Source organism: Salvelinus namaycush, chromosome 26 (assembly GCF_016432855.1).
Source record: "Salvelinus namaycush isolate Seneca chromosome 26, SaNama_1.0, whole genome shotgun sequence".
NCBI lineage: Eukaryota > Metazoa > Chordata > Actinopteri > Salmoniformes > Salmonidae > Salvelinus > Salvelinus namaycush.
In genome coordinates, this window is record NC_052332.1 from 20,238,220 (window position 1) to 20,252,860 (window position 14,641).

General features: G+C 40.6%; 1 protein-coding gene across 1 annotated transcript; it reads right to left on the reverse strand.

Moving 5' to 3' along the window:
* Positions 1-380: 380 nt before the first annotated feature.
* Positions 381-2,941, reverse strand: LOC120020995 (ADP-ribosylation factor-like protein 3). Its single transcript, XM_038964659.1, has 5 exons — positions 2,837-2,941; positions 1,537-1,680; positions 867-983; positions 712-762; positions 381-572 (listed from the first exon to the last, which is right to left on the reverse strand). Exons 1-5 carry the CDS (start codon positions 2,837-2,839, stop codon positions 381-383), a joined length of 507 nt encoding a protein of 168 aa, XP_038820587.1. The 5' UTR covers positions 2,840-2,941.
* Positions 2,942-14,641: the final 11,700 nt, after the last annotated feature.

The following is a 14,641-nucleotide window of genomic DNA, read 5'->3' on the forward strand; positions in this document are numbered from 1 at the left end:
AGAAAAAGGGGTAAAAAAGAAATAAAGTATATATAAAAATACAAAAAATACAAAAAGGAATGGCTTCGGGATAAGTCTCTGAATGTCCTTGAGTGGCCCAGCTAGAGCCCGGACTTAAATCCAATCAAACATCTCTGGAGAGACCTGAAAATAGCTGTGCAGCGACGTCCCCATCCAACCTGACAGAGCTTGAGAGGATCTGCAAATACAGGTGTGCCAAGCTTGTAGTGTCATACCCAATAAGACTCGAGGCTGTAATCGCTGCCAAAGGTGCAACAAAGTACTGAGAAATGGGTCTGAATACTTAAGTAAATGTGATATTTCAGTTTTTTCTTTTTAATACATTTGCAAAAATGTCTAAACCACCGTAGATGTGTGTTTTATACCTGTACTCCCTCTGCGGTAATTGCAGAGCAGGCCTGGATCTGCCATACCCGGTCTCTGATGGTGTGCAGGTTGAGGCCCTCAGCTAGCTCTGATGCAGGAGCCGCAGTCATCAGGTCCTGCTTGTTGGCAAATATCAACAGTGGCACCATGCTCAACTTCTCTTCTTCCATCAACTCAGCTAGCTCCTGTGTGTTTGAGTGTGTGTGTGTGTATGTGTAAGAGAAGGGTGGGGGAGGGGTTCAATCAATAACTGCATCAAAATAGGGATATCAGAAGACAGCTGAATAGAATATTGTGCATTTTTACAGACTGGTGACACTTTACCTGACCGGTCTCTTCAAAGCGTTTCCTGTCTGAACTGTCAATCACATAGATCTGTGACGAAGATGGACAGAGGAGAGTATTAGTGACAGATAGGTTCAACCGTATAAAGCTTTCTGTCTCCATTTATTTGTGGTCAGAATACTTTTTGGACCCACCAGTACGTCTGTGTTCTCAAAGTAGTTCCTCCAGTACGGGCGGATCTTGCGCTGGCCTCCAATGTCCCAAACATTTAGCTTAAATCCCTGGGACTGCATGCTCTTTATGTTGAATCCCTGTGGACAGAGGAGGAGAGTGCCCATTAATGCAACGCTTTGGACAGTTTGTGATCACTGTGAGCATGTGTAACTATGCTTTCATGAGTGTCTGAGCTGTGTTTATGCTATTGTCTATATCCAGGGTTGGGCAGGTTACTTCCTAAATGTAATCTATTACAGTTACTAGTTACCTGTCAAATTGTATTCAGTAATGTATATTTTGGAACACCCAAACACAGTAATGTAATATGTTTACTTTCTGTTACTTTTGGATTACTTTCCCCTTAAGAGGCATTAGAAGATCACAAAAAGGATCCATCAAATGCATTTGGTGCGTCATCATAGTGGTCTCTGCATTTTTTTACATTTTATTTTTTATTGGCTACATCATTTCTGAATTTAAAAGTAATCAATGTAGTCATCTAGTTTTTCAAAAGTATCTGTAATCTGATTACAATATTCTTAATGGTAACGTAACTGATTGCAGGTACTGTTTTTTCTAATAAGATAATATGTAACTGATTACATGTATTCAATTACTCCCTAATCCTGTGTATATCAGTACATTTACCTGAGTAGGGGTGATGTGGCTGACATCCTCTGAGGCTAGCTGTTTAAGCAGGGTGGTCTTGCCAGCATTGTCCAGCCCTAGCAACAGTAACCGCACCTCCTGGTCCGGAGAGTGCTTCAGTCTTCGCAGAATCGACAGCAAACCCTGCAGTGCATCACACATCCAGGTCAGGTGACATCATGACAAACAGTACAAGTTGGTACTTAGGTTATAGCTATGTAATGTAATAAGAACCTAGGCAACAAGGCATTATGTTCAAACATAATTAACAGCAGGTGGTCCAGCTACAAACAACTTCTGTTCTGTTAACAGGGTTACCTGAAAGCACATTATTGCATAACAGAGCCAACACACCAGGGCAGAAATAATGCGAGGCCAGAGGCCGCGGGCAACCTCAGCCAATCACGAAACGCCCTGGTGTGATTGGGTTTGGCATGGCACAGATTAATCAAGACGAGCCCGAGCTCTGTGTGCAGGAGGCAAGAAGCACTAAGAGCACAGATTTAACTGTTAGCCTCTTGCCATGGCCTACTTTCACACCACCTTTGATTGGACAGTTGAGACATGTGCACAGCAAGAAGACTCTTCCAGTGTTGAGGGAGGCTTAAGAGGTCTTCTTATTCACTGCACTTTTTGATCCAGCCAACTAAATAGACAGCAGATTCTCTAGCCACATCCTTGTGATATAGTTAATGTCACAATCACTGTAGATTACATGCAATCTGAGTAGGCAACAAGAATTAGGACTAGCTAAATAAATTGAGAGACTACACGTGTCACAGGTGATTCTGTATTCAGCTTGGAGGATGAATGTATTTAACGGTTTGGGGTACTTTATTACTGCAGGAATCAGTAATATGGTATCAAGCCGTACTTGTTAGTTTAGATAACTGATTACCAATCACAAGTTAAAAATGTGTCCATAACATTTGAAACGTTGTCACTGTTATTAGCTAGCTATAGCTTGTCTATGCGTAACCTTACTTGACAGAAAATACATGGTATTATTTGTTATAAAGTTATGTTCTGACAGTAACAACCGTAATTCATTATTTACATGAATGACAATCAGCATGCCCTTCCAGGTACAGACCGTATTGGCAGGTACAGGCTGTACTGTACTGTAGCTAACGTTAACGTTACTAACCCTAGCTAGCTAACTGTTAGAAAGCTACGTTAAAGTTAGTCGCGTCGCACTTTTTGGATAACTGACTAACGTTACTCTTTCGCCCATACGATATTGCATTTAGCCATATAGCTCAATTCCAACTTTATGTTGATCATATTGCAGGGTACTTACCATGGTTTGCTCAGCTAGTGGCTCCTGTTCAGGCTCAGTGAGTGGATTAGCTAGCTAGTAGCATTTGACTGTATTCATTCGGAGAACAGCTGCAAAGCTCCCCGTAGCTATGGTAGCCGTGACGTCATAATAAACAACGACGTGCCATTATTTTGCCGAGCTCGAGACCCATTTATATCTGCGATTATTTCAGTTTTTCTGATTAGGAATTGCCCATTTTAAGAACTGATCTCTTACTAAATTATCTTCATTTCCAGTGCTTGTGACTCACTCAGACAAATAGTCTACAGCAGGGATTTCGCAAGTATGGCTAACTGCGGCCGAGAGTATAGGCGAGTGGGTGTGTCGAAAGGAGTGAGTGTGTGTGTGTGTGTGTATGGAAAGCGAATCATTTATGGCAGATTTGTTGTCACTCAAGTCCGTTTTGCGTGGCTGATTGGGCTGCACAACAAATCGATAAACCGGCAAACAGTGCACTGGGGTATGGACATCCTGCCAACCTGAGATCTGACCAATAGTGTGCAACTGCAGCCCGCAATTCGGTAGTTCCCCCCTCAAGCATTCCATTGGTACATTAATGAACACCCCTGCTCCCCCCTCGAACAATTCAATTCAAGGGGCTTTATTGGCATGGGAAACATATGTTAACATTGCCTAAGCAAGTGAGGTAGATAGTATACAAAAGTGAAATAAACAATAAAAATGAACAGTAAACATTACACTCACAGAAGTTCCAAAAGAACAAAGACATTACAAATGTCATATTATGTATATATACAGTTTTGTAACGATGTACAAATGGTTAAAGTACAAAAGGGAAAATAAATAAGCATAAATATGGGTTATATTTACAATGGAGTTTGTTTTTCACTGGTTGATCTTTTCTTGTGGCAACAGGTCACATATATTGCTGCTGTGATGGCACACTGTGGTATTTCACCCAGTAGACAGTAGATATGGGAGTTTATCAAAATCGTGTTTGTTTTTGAATTCTTTGTGGATCTGTGTAATATTAGGGAAATATGTGTCTCTAATGTGGTCATACATTAGGCAGGAGGTTAGGAAGTGCAGCTCAGTTTCCACCTCATTTTGTGGGCAGTGTGCACATAGCCTGTAGCCTGTCTTCTCGAACATCTCATTGGTTCCGTGCACCCAAGTGTATGGCTAGCTATAGCTACCCCTGTCACCCCTGCCCCTTCTTCAAATCAAAATCAAATCAAATCAAATGTTATTGGTCACAATACAATACAATTGATTAGCAGATGTTAATGCGAGCGTAGCGAAATGCTTATGCTTCTAGTTCCGACAGTGCAGTAATATCTAACAAGTAATCTAACAATTCTTCAACAACTACCTAATATACACAAATCTAAATGGGTGAATGAGAATATGTACATATAAGTATATGAATGAGCGATGGCCGAGCGGCATAGGCAAGGTGCAATAGATGGTATAAAATACAGTATATACATGTGATATGAGTAATGTAAGATATGTAAACATTATTAAAGTGCCATTATTTAAAGTGGCATTGTTTAAAGTGACTAGTGATCCATTTATTAAAGTGTCCAGTGATTGGGTCTCAATGTAGGCAGCAGCTTCTCTGAGTTAGTGATTGCTGTTTGGCAGTCTGATGGCCTTGAGATTGAAAAATAGCTTCTATCTCTCGGTCCCAGCTTTGATGCACCTGTACTGACTTCACCTTCTGGATGATAGTTGTGTGAACAGACAGTGGCTCGGGTGGTTGTAGTCCTTGATGATATTTTTGGCCTTCATGTGACATCAGGTGCTGTAGGTGTCATGGAGGGCAGGTAGTTTTCCCCCGGTGATGCGTTGTGCAGACCGCACAACCCTCTGGAGAGCCTTGCGATTGAGGGCGGTGCAGTTGCCGTACCAGGCTGTGATACAGCCCGACAGGATGCTCTCGATTGTGCATCTGTAAAAGTTTGTCAGGGTTTTGGGTGACAAGCCACATTTCTTCAGCCTCCTGAGGTTGAAGAGGCGCTGTTGCACCTTCTTCACCATATTGTCTGTGTTGGTGGTCCATTTCAGATTGTCAGTGATGTGTATGCCGAGGAACTTGAAGCTTTTCACCTTCTCCACTGCTGTCCCTTCGATGTGGATAGGGGGGTGCTCCTTCTGCGGTTTCCTGAAGTCTACGATCATCTCCTTTGTTTTGTTGACGTTGAGGGAGAGGTTAATCTCCGACTTCTGAGGGTTCAAAACAACTGGGATTGGGAAAAAAACAAGCTCCGACTGGGAAAAATCGTTTTGAACAGTTATCCAACTCGGAATTCAAACTCAGGAACTCGGGCTTCTTTCTAGATCTCCGACTTTCCGACATGAAGATTACTGACGTCATGATTTGACCTTGTATTTTTTAAGAGTTCCCAGTTGTTTTGAACGTGGCATATGTACCACAGTACAGTTGAAGTCGGAAGTTCACATACACTTATGGGGACATGGGGACAAAGATCGTACTTTTTTGGAGAAATGTCCTCTGGTCTGATGAAACAAAAATAGAACTGTTTGGCCATAATGACCATCGTTATGTTTGGAGGAAAAAGGGGGATGCTTGCAAGCCGAAGAACACCATCTCAACCGTGAAGCACAGGGGTGGCATCATCATGTTGTGGGGGTGCTTTGCTGCAGGAGGGACTGGTGGACTTCACAAAATAGATGGCATCATGACTCATTGTAGCTAGTTTCATCTTGTTCTTGATACCGTGTCTTGTTTTGAGGTATTTTGACTGATTTCATGTCAATGCTAATATGCAAAAAAAAGCCCTAGCTAGCTAACCAACAACTGTAAAAATTTATTTGAGAGACAAGTGCTCATTGTGCAAATGTATTTATGTTTTCAATAAACATTGGAGACAAATTATAGTTTACACGTTGGCAATAATCTAAGCCAACCCCGTCTGTTTTGCCCCATAGTTGCACACGTCGGTTTTGTTGCTAAACAACTCTTATCTTTTCTTCCGTTTTTTTTTATTAAAAAAATAATGATACAAAAAAAATGTAATGATGGACATTCTTTAATGTAGAAAAACCAGTATACATACAAGAAGTATACAAATAGATAATAATAACATATGCTAGGGGGTACAACAAATTACAGATTATACAAAGACCTTAAAAGAAACACACATATTGATTGTTTTAACAGCTTTCTTATTTGAAGAATGTTGAATGGTCTTAATGTACTGCTCCAATTCCTTATAGAAAACATGGAAGAGTGTAATTTTATTAGTGAATTTACATTTATGAATATGAAATTTTTTCATTAGCACAATTCGATTTATGAGGTAAAATAGTTTTTCTTTATCCTTATTATGGTTAAGGAAACCGAGCAGCACATTCTCCCATAACAAACAAAAGTCATCAGGAATACTAACAATTATAAAACTGAATATCTTTCCATATTTTTTTTTACATGCAGACAATGCCAAAATAAATGCCAAACTGTTTCTGGATGCTCAACACAAAAAGTACAGTCAATGTTAATGTCTTTAAGTTTCTTCAGGTAATGATTCACAGGGTCATATTTAATGATCATTCTGAAAGAGACCTCTTTGACCTCGTTAACAAGCAGGTATGTGTGTGGTAATAACCATTATTTTTTCCCAACAGATATTAGTGACCAATGTATTCCAGTAAGTTGACATAAGGAATGGATACAATATCCCTTTGAAATAAAGCACGTATAGATCTGTTGTTCTGAGGGAGCAAGGAGAAACATTTTTCCTATTGGTGAGTCAACTGGATTAAGCGAGGGTAGGTCAAGAAGGTGATGTCTGGCTACGCCTCTAAACAACATGAGAGTTCCAGATGGAATAGCATCAAAGACTATAGTGAACTCTCTAGGTGTTACAGGGATATTGTAAGGAGATAAAAATTCCTCATAATTGAGTAACAATCCTTCTGCATTAAAAAGTTTGACTCACCAGCAGGATAGGATTATGAAACCAGTTCTTAAAAAATTAACTTGTTTCTATACAAAAAATCCTTATTGTGCCAAATGAAATACCTATGCGGGGAGAAATTGTTTATATACTAACGAACACGTTAAGAATACTTGTCTATGAAAAGCAGATCATGTTGTAGGAATCTTATCAATTTTATAGTTATCAAAGTAACAAAATTGAGGCCACCAAAACAGGAGAAGATATGAGGGATGAGATTCCAAATTGAAGATGGATTCTTTAAGAAATGTTTAGCCCAATTTATCTTAAAAGTATTATTCAAAGTAGAAAAAAAAAAAAATTGAGACCACCATATTCATATGAGTTCATAATGACAGATTTCCTAATATAATGTGTACGATTTTTCCAGATGAAGTTGAAAAGCACCTGGTCAACCACTGCATAAGTAAGTCTGGAGATACCTCCAGCTTTAGAAAGCAAAACTCAACCTTTCAAGGATGAATCCCTCTGCAATCAATGGTTCAACTTTAGTTTTTTTTCAATAATAGGTATGAAATTTAATGAGCATCTTTCCTGTTGATCCTTAGATATGGTAATCCCGAGGTATGTTACTTTTTCCTTGACTGGAATATTGTATATAGAGGGTATCGCACAGTCTAACCGCAAACAATTCACACTTATTAAGGTTTAGGCAAAGACCAGATGCTTTGGAAAATATATTTATCACATCGATTGCTCTAGGAATCTTGTCAGCATCTTTCAAAAAGAGGGTGGTGTCATCTGCAAGCTGACTTATGATAATATCTCTGTCAACAATAGAGATCCCTTTTATATCGTTGGATTTAACAGAACTTGTAAGAAGTTGGGTTGCAATGTTGGGGGTTACCCTGGGGGGGGTCAGGTATGGCGCTACACCAATGCCATGATTACTGTATATATGTGATAACCTTTGTATGCTTACAATTCGCAATGATGGAAAAGTACTGGGTAATGGAGATGTACTGCTTTAGTTCTCAGGGTGAGAACTGCCTGCACCTGCTGATAGTCATGCAGCCTCAAGGCCGAGATGTTCCGAAAGTAGCAAAGTGCCTGAGACTACACAGGTGTGGTTGATGGCTTATAGTAGAGCGAGAAACCACAGTCCAGACATGTTTTTCTCATCTTAGATACTTTGTATCTAATCCAATGCAACAATGTTAAGGTATGATTGACGGTAGGTTATCCACACCAACTAGTATAAAGAGTGTTGTCTCCTGCTTCGCCCCACAGATCTTTACTATAGACTACTGAGATATTCTGTATGTGAATCGCTGTCTGCAATTGCATTTTATTACTAAAGAGTTTTATACCAAGGTTCCTGTGTCATCTATCTGGAAGACTGATTGTTGAAGGAAACTTACATCACCCCATGCAAAGGACCACCCAACATTTGGCGAGCTTGCCAGGAGTTGGTGACCACTGCGTCTGGATGATCTTTGTCCCACTGTGCAGCTCATCAAATTATAAGTTAAGCAGACGCCTGTTAAATCAAAAGTCTGAAATTAGAAAAAGCACTGTAATATGATGTATATTTGATAAATAACACAGAATGCCAGGTGTAATAGTTAGAAATTCCTGAGGGTCTAATGGAACCTTGTGTGAGGAACTTGGTTATAGATTAGAATGAACCAAGTCAGTACTGAGGTACTGGGTGACAAGTGATTGAAAGTGTTATTTGCGCATGGTGTCCTTACCTGAGGGAAGGCACAGGTTTTTAAAGAATGGTTGTGTATGGTGTTCTTACCTGAGGGAAGACATTGGTTTTGTTTTGATATATGTACAATTGCTGGGATTATAGATTTGGTGTGGGACAATTGTTGTATGAGTTGAGTGTATTTGATAACAGTGAATGGATATATGCTAGTCAATATCAAGAATTTCTATGTGCTGAAATAAATCTAGACTGGTATAGACAACAAGTCTTTAAGACTAGTACAAGAAGGGATACATTTGCAAATTGCGTATTGGGAAAGACATGTGAGTTTACTCTTCCATTACATCCACAAGAGAGGAGACAGGGAGATACCCGTACTTAAGTTAAAATACAATTGAAACCAATTGTGGTTATTTACCACACATATGTGGAACCATTTACAGTAGCATGGTTAGTGATTAAATGAAGTGTAATTAAAGAAGAAGAGGAGTTAGAGAAAATAGAACTGTGTTGGGTATATCATCCTATGTTAGGTTCTACTACCCGTATACGGGGATAGAACTGGGTTTTTCTACAGTACCATACAGATAAGTCACTCAGTCCACATTACATAGAACCTGATTAAAACAAAATCACGGGGCACCATGACAAAGGCTGGGCCTGACCTCTGACACTGCCCTGAATGATGCTGACTTGGGGCTTTTCGTTGACGGTTCTGCATATATAGAACAAACTACAGGGAAGAAACATGCAGAGTTTGGTATTGTGACAATTGATAGAACCACTCACATACATCAACCATTACCAGATACTTTCTCAGCTCAAAAGGCTGAACTTTAGGCACTAACCACTGCCTGTAAAATGAGAAGGGAAAAGGGTTACACTTTTCTTTGATTCTGCTTATGCAATAGGGGTTTGTCTCTCCTGGTGTGGTGTCTGGAGAAATAGGGGTTTTCACAATGCTTGTGGAAGTCCTATTCATAATAGAACTATGGTTTTAGATCTCTTGGAGGCTATGATGCTGCCCTCTGCTTTGGCTGTTGTGAAGGTTGCTGCTCACACTGGGGGGAAAGATTGTGTGAGTATGGGTAACGCCATGGCAGATGAGGCTGCTAAATTAGCCGCCTCAAATTGTCATAGCCACTCCATGTTCTTCTCTGCTACTGTTGGGAAAGACACTGATGATTTGGCATCTAAACAGGCGTTGGATGTTGGTTCTCATTTGGTATGACAACAGCGGGGTTGTAAACTTGACACAGTTTCTCAAATTTGGAGACAGACTGTCTGGCAGACAGTGAATGCCAGCTTGTCTTATCACCTCTGTTTGCCAGGTGGCCCATGGTATGGCCCATTTGTCAAGGGGGGATATGACAGAGGCAATTTCTTTGGATTGGATTTGTCCAAATTTGACTCAGCATGTGAAACAGTTTCTGTTTCGATGTGCTACGTGCATGCAATTTAACAATGCCAAAGGAACACCTCGGAAACCAGGTCATTTCCCTACGCCAAGAGGACCATTTGTCCATCTTGCATGGATTTGATAGATCTTGCAGAAAGACAAGAAAGGAAAAGCCAGACAGTCTGAAACAAGAGGCAGAAGCAGATGTGAGTCGAGACCAAAGACTTGAAAAAGATGAAGGGCCAGACCAAAGCCCTGAAGAACAAACTGTTTTACATGATCAGCAAGGTTGTGTTGTAAATAAACAAACTGGCACGTCTGCTCCCGCTCCCCCCCGGCACTTGAGGGCGCCAGCCTGCCCTGCATCGCGCACTCCTGCCATCTATTACACACACCTGCCTTCCCTCTTCACGTGCGTCAGCGATATTAGACTCACTCATCACCTGTTTATTACCTCCCCCATATTTGTCAGTTCCATTGCTCTGCTCCCCGCTGCTGCATTAATAGTTGTCTGTATTACTCGTTCGCTGACACTGTCTCGTTATATGTCCGTTCTATATTAAATATTTGACTCCCCGTACCTGCTTCGTCTCTCTAGCGTCATACATGTGACACAAACCCTTAAGGGGTATAAGAGAGGGAAGACGACAGCATGTGGTTGTTGGTGGTTGATTGTGTTGGCTCTATCCACACTACTTGTTTGTGTGGGTGAAGCCGGCCCTGTCAACACGTGGGTAAAGTTTGTTCGAGACTTAGGTAGAAAAGTCCCCCCAAACGGGACTGCGGTGTTAATTTTGTCTAAACCCAAATCCATGAGAGAGTTGTTTGGTTCAATGAGTAGACCAATGGCAGAGACAGATCAGGCCTGTGGAATGTTGTATTTTATGAGAAGGGCAAAAGACAAGCTGAGCCAGTGTAATTGTACCATAGGACTCTTTAATGGACATGAGCTAATTGATCAGGGTAATAAGAACGTATCGAAAGGGACTGGGGGATACAAGATCTGGGGAGGGTGTTTGACAAATGGGAATCCAGAAGCTGTGGATAGAATAGGGACTGTAACTCGTGGGTTTTGGCCACGGCATAATCCCCGGGATGATGATAACTGGAAGAGTTAGGAAGAGGCTTATATGTACTCACCCAACAATGTATGGTTGGAGTGAAAACCTGGGGACCACTGTGGCTGAACCAATTTTAGAGAATCTGAAGGAAGAACGTGTTCCACCATTATGTATCTGTAACAATGTGTGTGTAACAGTGTGTGTGGCTGTGTGTAACAGTGCATTGTATATCATATGCAGGCTACCTCCCTGAAGAAGAACGCAGGCAAAATTTTAGCACACCCTATGGGTGGCATTTATTGGATGTCTCATATTAAATTACTAGAGTGATCTATCTTGCTCTAAACGATGGTATGGGATCACCCTGGGGGTTTATGTGGATTTGCGGCGGTAGAGGTTATCTGGTAATTCCAAATAACTGCCGCGGGTGTTGTTTCCTCAGTGAAACTCTTACCAATGCTCTCAGACCCCACCTCTGCTATACTAACTAACCGTTCCACTGATTCCATTTCCACACGTATGAAAAGGTTGATTCCAATTAACAATGAGGCGTATGGCCATGTCCTTAAACCAGCTGAGATATTCAGTATCTCCATTATTCCTAGCATTGGTGTATCCATTTTAGGTAAATGGATTAATAATTTGACTTACTTGCTACAAGCTCATATTAATTTGACCTACAAGAGTTTTAGCCAGTACTGCCTGGATGTCCAGAATCTTAAGGCAGTTACGGCTAGGCACAGTTTGGCTTTGGATTACCTGCTGGCCCTCGATGACGAATGCGTAATGTTACTTCCTGACTCCCCCATAACATGACCAAAATCCTGCTTGATATGTCTAAACTCTCTAATACTCTCAGCCCTAGTGACGATGATGTTCTGACCAGGATGGGTAAATGGTTCACTGTGAAATTTGGAAATGTTATGGGCATCTTATCATTTGTAGTTCCTGTGTTAATAGGCTTTTGCTGTGTTCTGATTTTTTGTTGTCTTGGTAAATGGGCAGTGAAGAAGCCTGCCTGGTTTAACCTCTCTGGGATATGTGGGACGCTAGCGTACCGCATGGCCATCATCCAGTGAAAATGCAGAGCGCCAAATTCAAATAAATTAACTAGAAAAATTAAACCTTCATGAAATCACACAATCAATACACCATTTTAAAGATACACTTATTGTGAATCAAGCCAACATGTCAGATTTCAAAAAGGCTTTACGGAGAAAGCACACCAAATGATTGTTAGGTCAGTACATAGCCACAGAAAAACACAGCCATTTTTCCAGCCAAAGAGAGGAGTCACAAAAAGCATAAATAGAGAAAAAATTAATCACTAACCTTTGATGATCTTCATCAGATGACACTCAGGACTTCATGTTACACAATACATGTTTTGTTCGATAAAGTTCATATTTATATCCAAAAATTGCAGTTTACATTGGCGCGTTACATTCAGTAATGTTTTGCTTCCAAAAGATCCGGTGATTTTGCAGAGAGCCACATCAATTTACAGAAATACTCATTATAAATGTTGATGAAAATACATGTGTTATGCATGGAACTTTATATAAACTTCTCCTTAATGCAACCGCTGTGTCAGATTTCAAAAAAGCTTTACCGAAAAAGCACACCATGCAATAATCTGAGTACGGCGCTCAGAGCCCAGCAAGCCAAAGAGATATCCGCCATGTTGTGGAGTCAACAAAGTCAGAAATAGCATTATAAATATTCACTTACCTTTGATGATCTTCATCAGAATGCACTCCCAGGAATCCCAGTTCCACAATAAATGTTTGATTTGTTCGATAAAGTCCATAATTTATGTCCAAACACCTCCAATTGTTTGCGCGTTTAGTACACAATCCAAACTGACGACGCGCTGGCAGGCCCAGGCGAAAGTTCAGACGAAAAGTCATATTACAGTCCGTAGAAACATGTCAAACTAAGTATAGAATCAATCTTTAGGATGTTTTTATCATAAATCTTCAATAATGTTCCAACCGGAGAATTCCTTTGTCTTCAGAAATGCGATGAAACGCAAGCTACCTCTCATGTGAATGCGCGTGACCAGCTCGTGGCACTCTGCCAGACCTCTGACTCAATCCCCGCTCATTTCCCCCTCCTTTATAGTAGAAGCATCAAACAAGGTTCTATAGACTGTTGACATCTAGTGGAAGCCTTAGGAAGTGCAACATGACCCCATTTCCACTATCTTGGATAGGCAAAGAGTTGAAACACTACAAACCTCAGATTTCCCACTTCCTGAAAGTATTTTTTCTCAGGTTTTTGCCTGCCATATGAGTTCTGTTATACTCACAGACATCATTCAAACAGTTTTAGAAACTCCAGAGTGTTTTCTATCCAACTCTACTAATTATATGCATATTCTAGCTTTTAGGACAGAGTAGCAGGCAGTTTACTCTGGGCACCTTTTTATCCAAGCTACTCAATACTGCCCCCCTGTCCCAAAGAAGTTAATGGTTTTGGCTTTACCTGCCTCCTATGATGAATACTATGATGCCACTGGTGTTGAACCCAACTATGACCCTCTTGCTTGCCCAACTGACCCAGAGGATGATTACTATACTACCTATATGTGAATGGTTAAAAGTTCTAACATCGATTTCTGTACATGGTTATATGAGACTAGGTAGTCTCAAAGGGGGGAATGTTGGGGGTTACCCTGGGGGTCAGGTGTGGGGCTACACCAATGCCATGATTACTGTGTATATGTGATAACCTTATATGCTTGCAATGTGCAATGATGGAAAAGTACTGGGTAATGGAGATGTACTGCTTTAGTTCTCAGGGTGAGAACTGCCTGCACCTGCTGATAGTCATGCAGCCTCAAGGCCGAGATGTTCCGAAAGTAGCAAAGTGCCTGAGACTACACAGGTGTGGTTGATGGCTTATAGTAGAGCGAGAAACCACAGTCCAGACATGTTTTTCTCATCTTAGATACTTTGTATCTAATCCAATGCAACAATGTTAAGGTATGATTGACAGTAGGTTATCCACACCAACTAGTATAAAGAGTGTTGTCTCCTGCTTCGCCCCACAGATCTTTACTATAGACTACTGAGATATTCTGTATGTGAATTGCTGTCTGCAATTGCATTTTATTACTAAAGAGTTTTATACCAAGGTTCCTGAAGGAAACTTACATCACCCCAAGCAAAGGACCACCCAACAGCAAGCAGTAAGAGGTAAGGCGAAATTGAGCAACCTTACCTAATTCCTTTTTTCAAATCAAATCTAGGAGAAGTGCCATGCTTTAATTTAATGGTACTGTTCCCATTCATATAAAGAGTTTTAATAGTACTCAAAATAATTCCCCAAAACCAAATTTCTCAAGGGAGAGAAATAGAAACTCATGTTCCACTGTATCGAAAGCTTTATAAAAGTCTAAGAAGACAATAAAACTCTTTGAGGATTAGATCAGAATAGTCAATAAGGTCTAACACCAGTCGGATATTATTAGATATATGTCTATTCCTCATGAAGCCAGGTTGGGTCTTTTCTATAACTGAGTCCAATACTGCCTTCATTCTTTTTGCAAATATAGAGGCTAAGATTTTGTAGTCATTATTGAGCAGACAGATTGGACACCAATTATCGAGGAGAAGCAAGTCTTTCTTGGGCATAGGTATTAATATAATCAGACCTTGAGTCAAACTGGATGGGAGAGCATTATTTGCAATGCTTTCAGAAAAGACCTGCAACAGAAATGGG

Excerpts from the sequence above, each read along its gene's own strand:
- LOC120020995 (XM_038964659.1), bottom strand. Across the intron at positions 984-1,536 it reads GCCACATCACCCCTACTCAG|GGATTCAACATAAAGAGCAT; the intron begins GTAAATGTACTG and ends CTCTGTCCACAG. Across the intron at positions 573-711 it reads GCTTTGAAGAGACCGGTCAG|GAGCTAGCTGAGTTGATGGA; the intron begins GTAAAGTGTCAC and ends TCAAACACACAG.